This window comes from Pinus tabuliformis, chromosome 9, assembly GCF_031772625.1.
Source record: "Pinus tabuliformis cultivar Carrire ecotype Pingquan chromosome 9, CPIR1, whole genome shotgun sequence".
Taxonomy (NCBI): Eukaryota; Viridiplantae; Streptophyta; class Pinopsida; order Pinales; family Pinaceae; genus Pinus; species Pinus tabuliformis.
In genome coordinates, this window is record NC_142307.1 from 1,763,169,341 (window position 1) to 1,763,175,745 (window position 6,405).

Sequence of the window (6,405 nt, forward strand, 5' to 3'; positions counted from 1 at the left end):
TTTTCTGCTCTTGTACCTTTCTTTCCGGAAACCTGCTTCTGCATTCAAAGTCTTTATGTCCAAAATTATTGCAAATAGAACATTCAACTTCATTTTCAAGAGCTGAAAAGTTGTTATAGGTCCTTTTTGTAATCCCTGTCATACTTCTTTGTTTTTGAGCTTCCCTAGTCATGATTGTTTTATACGCAACACATTGAGCTGCTTTGTGACCAAAGTTATGGCAAGAAAAGCATTGTCCATTGAAGAAGCTTCTGCGATTATTGGATCTACCAACCAACTGATTGTAATTTCTATTTTCATCTATTCTTGAACCAAATTGAGAAGATTTTACCTGTGGCTGGTTGTGGCTTTTGTTCACCCTTAAGCTGAATTGCCCCTGATAGTTTCTGTTTGACATTTGTCCCTGCTTTACCTGATGATCTTCCTTGTGTTCTTGCTCATTTCTTCTTGCTGCATCAAGATAACTTTTTGAAGTGGATGCTTGAGAAGTTTCTCCATTATAGCCCAAACCTGTCTTATTTAGTGGAGACCGCTGCACACTGATAATCTCATCCAAAGTTTCAGATCCTTTGACAAACTTGAGATTAATAGTTTTTGTTTTCTCAATTTCTTTTCTAAGACCAACAATTTCACCTTCTAATTTTTCAAGATGTTTTTCCTTTTCATCAATTTGGAATTGTAGAGTATCAATAATCATGTTCTTTTCTTCTATGCATCTCTTGAGTCTAGTAATTTCATCATAAAGGTTATCCACATCTACAGCATCCTCATAATCATCATCTTCAAATGCCATTAACAACCTATATTTATTACCTTGTTCATCTTCATCACTGTTTGATAAGCCATCACTATCTTCATGGGTGTAGTAGCTTTTCTTATTTGCGCTTTGTTTCTTGTTCCATCTAACTGGTTCCTTTCCTTTATCCTTATAAGAGCATTTTGCAGCATAATGACCTACTCTTCCACAAGCAAAGCATTTGAAGGGTAGCTTACCTCTGAACCTTCCAGAACCCCTTTGAAGATTTCTGACAAAATTTGATTCTTCTTCCTCTTCTTCTGGATCATGGCTTGCTTCATAGTAATCTTCTTTGCCTGATGCTTTAAAAGCAGCCTCCCTTCTGTCTGATGGTCCTCCCTTTCTCATTTCATAAGCAGTTAGAATTCCATGTAGCTGAGACATAGTGAGAACTTTGAGATTTTCCTTTTCTTCTATTGCAGATACTTTAGATTCAAACTTGGGGGATAATGATCTTAGAATCTTTTGAACTACTATAGTCTCTTTTATTTCTTCACCCAAATTTTTCATACAATTAACAATCTCATCTACCCGAAGAAAATAATTAGCCACACTTTCATCATTATACATCTTGAGAGTCTCATATTGAATCCTGAGAGTTTGAAGTTTAGCTTCCTTTACCTGTTCATCTCCTTCATAGCTAGTGATCATTTTGTCCCATATCTCTTTTGCTGATTTGAAGTGCATGACCTTCATGAATTCTGTTTGGGATATACTTCCTAATAGAGTACTGACTGCTTTTGCATTTGTTTCATATGTCTTTTTCTCAGCTGGATCTGTAGGAGTAGCTGAAGGAAAAGCATAGCCTGTTTCTACAATGTTCCAAACTTCAGTACCAAGGGATTGAAGATATGCAGTAACTCTTACCTTCCAATAATTGAAGTTTGTCCCATCAAAAACTGGTGGCCTGATTGATGCTTCTCTCTCGTAGTTGCTCATGATGAACGATCTACCTTCAAGCGATCAAGCTTTTCTGAAGGACCTGCTCTGATACCAATTGTTGGAAATAATACTGAGAGGGGGGGTGAATCAGTATTATCAAGCAATTTACCAAATCTTCCTTATTTGATCTTTTGAATTATTCTTGCATATCAGTACCATAAAATAATGAGCATGAATAAAGAAAATAGACAGTTACACCAAAGAACACAAGATGTAAGGTGGAAACCCAATGCGGGAGAAAACCACCTGCTGCAATATGTCTCTATCTTCTTTCAAGAAATTCCTTTTACAATGATTTTGTACTGGTGCAGTCCTTTACCAGTACGCAGGCTGCAACCTGCAGAGAGCTACAACTCTCTCTCGTTTTCCAGTCTCTCCTGGAAGGGAGCTACAACCCCCTACTTCTTTTCATGAAGAAACAAATGATCAACAAGTATACAATAGATACAGTCCACTACAGATATCAGTAATTACAGAAACAACCCAGAACACCTTATGAACAGAAATATACAGTCAACAGATCATCTTAAGACAGGGACGCATATTTTCTTTCTGTGACCTGCGACTGGACGCAGTCTACCTTCCACTGTTCTGCGTGCCGACGCACTGTTCCTCTATGCTTTGCTGCGACCGGCGCACCCAACAGCACTATCGCGCCGCGTCTTTCGCTTCAGAGACGCACCCAATCACACAGTCGCGCCGCGTCCCTTGCCTCAGAGACGCACCTGAGCTTTTACTTCACTGCGTCCCGGCGCACTTGCTCTTCACTGAACCTGCGTCCCTTCAGATATAAGAAATATGAGGACTTCAGAACCAACCCAAACACTCAGATCCACAGATCTGATCATGCGCCATAGAGATCATAGTCCATTAGAAGATTCGCCCTTATAGATCTAGACTAGATCTCACCAAGAGATGTTCAACCAAGATGATGCTCAATCCAAATGAACTCCTTTGCTTTATATAGGCAAGCTTCTCCCCAAAACATGGAACAATACCACGAGCCGACACCATAGAAACACAAAACCGTTGGCTAGATACCACACAAGAAACCCCCACGTGCATTTCTCTGCCTTGAAATGTGTGCACTGGGCGGACGCACCTCCTGAACGGCTGGCCTGCGTCCCTGGACGCGGGTTCTGTATGGTATACCTGCGGGGACGCACGTGCTGAACATATTTCCCGCATCCTTCTTGATTTATCACCTGAATGGGTTTGCCATCAAGGACAACACCTGAATCATAATGCCAACATCATCCTCTCAAAGTCTTGCAACTACTATGGAGCACGGCACTACCCTCTTGGCACAATCCAACAACCATACCTAAGAATGGGCCCACCTCCTACCCAAGACATCCCCTCCAGGTCAGCCAAACTGGTTAGCAACTTGAGTGTAAGCATTACTCGTAATTCCAACAGTAATGATTACTATGATCCAACACCAATTCTGGAAGAGGTATCAGAGCAGAATGTGAATGCAAATGGACCCGAACATGTTTTGTAAAACCACCTAGATATCAATGTTGTCTTTCCTGTGTTCTTCTTTACTTGGTGCTCTATACTTAGAATGTAGGATTGTTGGCTGCAATCCATCTTTCTTCCTCCAACCATCTTCTTCTTAGTATTATACACTTGGTTTCCTGGCTCAAGCTAATTTTTTGGAAAGTTTGGCATCTTTTTTTGTCTCATACCTTTTGGGTTTCCATGATTAAGCTAAATACTACAATATTTTGACACAATCACTACCATGATATACCCCATATAAATTTCATATAATACAGAATTCTCTCACTTGCAAAAAAAAAAAACAAAACAACTTTAAAATTTAAATTATTATCATTATCATAAAATCTCTATAAATAATTTCTACTTACCTATAAAATTTTGTATATTTACCCCAACAAATATAAAGATTTTTTATTCTCACACTTCATTTAAATATAATCATATAAAGATCTACTTAATCCAAACAAACATAAAGATCTTCCACTCTCACACTTCATCTAAGTATGATCCCATAAAAATTCCACTTAGATATAAGTGGGATTATTCACCATATACAATCTCACACTTTAATCCAAACAAACATAAAGATCTTCCATTCTCACACTTCATCTAAGTATGATCCCATAAAAATTTCACTTAAATATAAGTAGAATTATTCACCATATACAATCTCACACTTTAATCCAAACAAACATAAAGATCTTCCATTCTCACACTTCATCTAAGTATGATCCCATAAGGATTCCACTTAAGTATAAGTGGGATTATTCACCATATACAATCTCACACTTTATGTGTGCCCGACATAAATATATCCTTCTTATCCAATCATGAAATTCTCACACTGCATATTTAAATCAAAAACATAAGCCACGCTTCTATTATAAAATCCATAACATAACAAGAACAACATCGGCAATTCTGGACGAGGCGTGACAAGTCCCATAGTTTCTTGCTTGTTTCCACTGCCTTGCGAGACCAGCACCACTTTAATTATTCATTATATCCATTCACGCGAGGCAACACAACCAGATTGTGATGCAGTTTTTCCATTTCTTGAACAAAAGACTCCAAATTACTATAAGAAGATCCTTCTTTGTCCACACTTATTTTAGCAACCTTACTCAGCGCCTCGGCTCTGGTTCTCATTCCTTCTTCCTCTGCCAAAAGCATGGTGACAGCTCTTCGTACTTCCCCTTCATCTGGAATACCGCTCACATCCAAACATATCTGTATGCCTATCCCCAAACGTTCTACCAGGAGCTTAGAGTTAAAGGGCTGTTCTGCAAACATGGGCCACGTGATCATGGGGACTCCCATGCTGATGCTCTCCAGCGTAGAATTCCACCCGCAGTGGCTCAAGAAAGCGCCCACTGAAGGATGCGAAAGAATCAAGAGCTGAGGCGCCCATCCCCATATGATCAGCCCCCTCTCTCTCGTCCTCTCTTCGAATCCCTCCGGCAGCCCCAGCTCCGTCTGTTTGGAGTCTTTCACATCCGTGTGAGAAGGACATCTGATGGCCCACACGAAGGCCTGCCCGCTACTCTCCAACCCCGAAGCCAGCGCACAGATTTGGTTTTCATTGAGGAAAAACTGGCTCCCTAGGCACACGAATACCACCGAATTCGGACGCCGGGAATCTAGCCACCGCAAGCACTCATCCTCGTCGATATCCGCCGCCTTGCCGCGGCTTCGAATTTTCCGGCGATCTATCCCCGTCTGGCCTATAGCAGCGGGAGGAAGCAGGGGACCAATGTTCCACACAGGTTTCCCGGTGAGGCTCCCAATGTAATCGATCGCCCGGGATTCCAACTCGTAAAACGTATTAATAATTATACCCAGCCCCTCCAAGCTCCCGTTAAGCTCCTCCCTCAGAAAATTCCAGAGCGGATGAGATTCCGGATCACGCCACGATACCGTCAAGTCGGACCTGCGGAGCTTAAGCCCGAAGATGAGCTCCGATACATCAAAAGACTCGTCGTCGTCGTACGAGGTGCGGTTAAAGACGAAGTGCATGAGAGACAACCCGAACGCCCCACACGTGTAGAAAGCCACGCTGGGGATCCCGAGGTTGGCACCCGCATGGCGAGCCCATCCCGTTGTCATGTCCACGATGATGCAGCATACCGGAGAAGAGCCAACCATCTGTTGATCCAACCATTCTTGAAATGCGGCCGCCAGCTTGTGCGAGGAAGCAAAGAGCAACGGAACGACGTGCATGGGGACGTTGTCTGTGCTGTCGGTTCCCGGGGGCACACCCTCGATTGGAGGCAAGGGAATAGGTACCAGCCGGATGTCCAGATTCGAACCCTCGACCTCCGGCTGCAGACGTTTCGCATTCCCCGGGGTCGTGATAAACGAAACTGTGAAGCCGCCGCGCGAGGCGAGAAGCTTGACTAGCTGAAGGAATGGAATGAAATGGCCCTGAGCCAAGGACGGGACCGCTACTAGATGGGGCTTTCTTTCTGCCATTATCGACGAACAAGCAACCTTCACAAATGGATGAACACAGTACCATTACTTGAAGAAAACCAGATCGGAGTTTCTATATATATAAACAAAAATTTAGAACCAGCTGCTTCCATCTGCAAACTATGACATTTCCGGACAGAAGGTGACATTTCAGAAAGAAGGGGAGTAGGAATTCAGAAATTACAAAAGGTAACGGTTTTTTTTAACCTCAGGCCTAATCTATGGGAGACCTAGGATCAAACCTCATAGCTGCCATTATAACACTAAGAGCATAACCAACCACCTGCAAGTCAAGTATACTAAGTTCCTATGATTTTAGCAAGAGCAGACTCAAAGGGAAAGGGGAATCCGCCCCTCTAGCCGCCACTATAGCAGGTCATTGTACTCAATGAGATTTGAACTTAGTGGGCTTCGCCCCCATATGACTTACCGTCAAACCACACATCACTGTAAGGTAAAGTTTTAATCAGTATATATTTATTTTAAGTAGGGATTTAATTTGGGTCAAGAAGCATCCTATGTTACTTTTTATGGTTTAAATTTTTATTTTTCATTATATATAAGATTAATTATATAAATATATATGAAATTCTATAGATATGAAATTGATATAGACATTTAACATAAATCTTCAAATAATTTATATTAATCTCTTGTTGAAATATTTTATTATTACCAACATTATTCAT

At 41.4% G+C, this 6,405-nt stretch overlaps 1 protein-coding gene across 1 annotated transcript; it reads right to left on the minus strand.

Annotated features, from left to right (window-relative positions):
- Nucleotides 1-3,813: 3,813 nt before the first annotated feature.
- Nucleotides 3,814-5,785, minus strand: LOC149155831 (scopoletin glucosyltransferase-like). Its single transcript, XM_089441226.1, has one exon. The coding sequence runs from the start codon at nt 5,714-5,716 to the stop codon at nt 4,238-4,240; it is 1,479 nt and encodes a 492-aa protein (XP_089297352.1). The 5' UTR covers nt 5,717-5,785; the 3' UTR covers nt 3,814-4,237.
- Nucleotides 5,786-6,405: the final 620 nt, after the last annotated feature.

Bases quoted from the DNA above. Each gene is read 5' to 3' on its own strand.
- LOC149155831 (XM_089441226.1), bottom strand. From the start codon at position 5,716: ATGGCAGAAAGAAAGCCCCATCTAGTAGCGGTCCCGTCCTTGGCTCAG.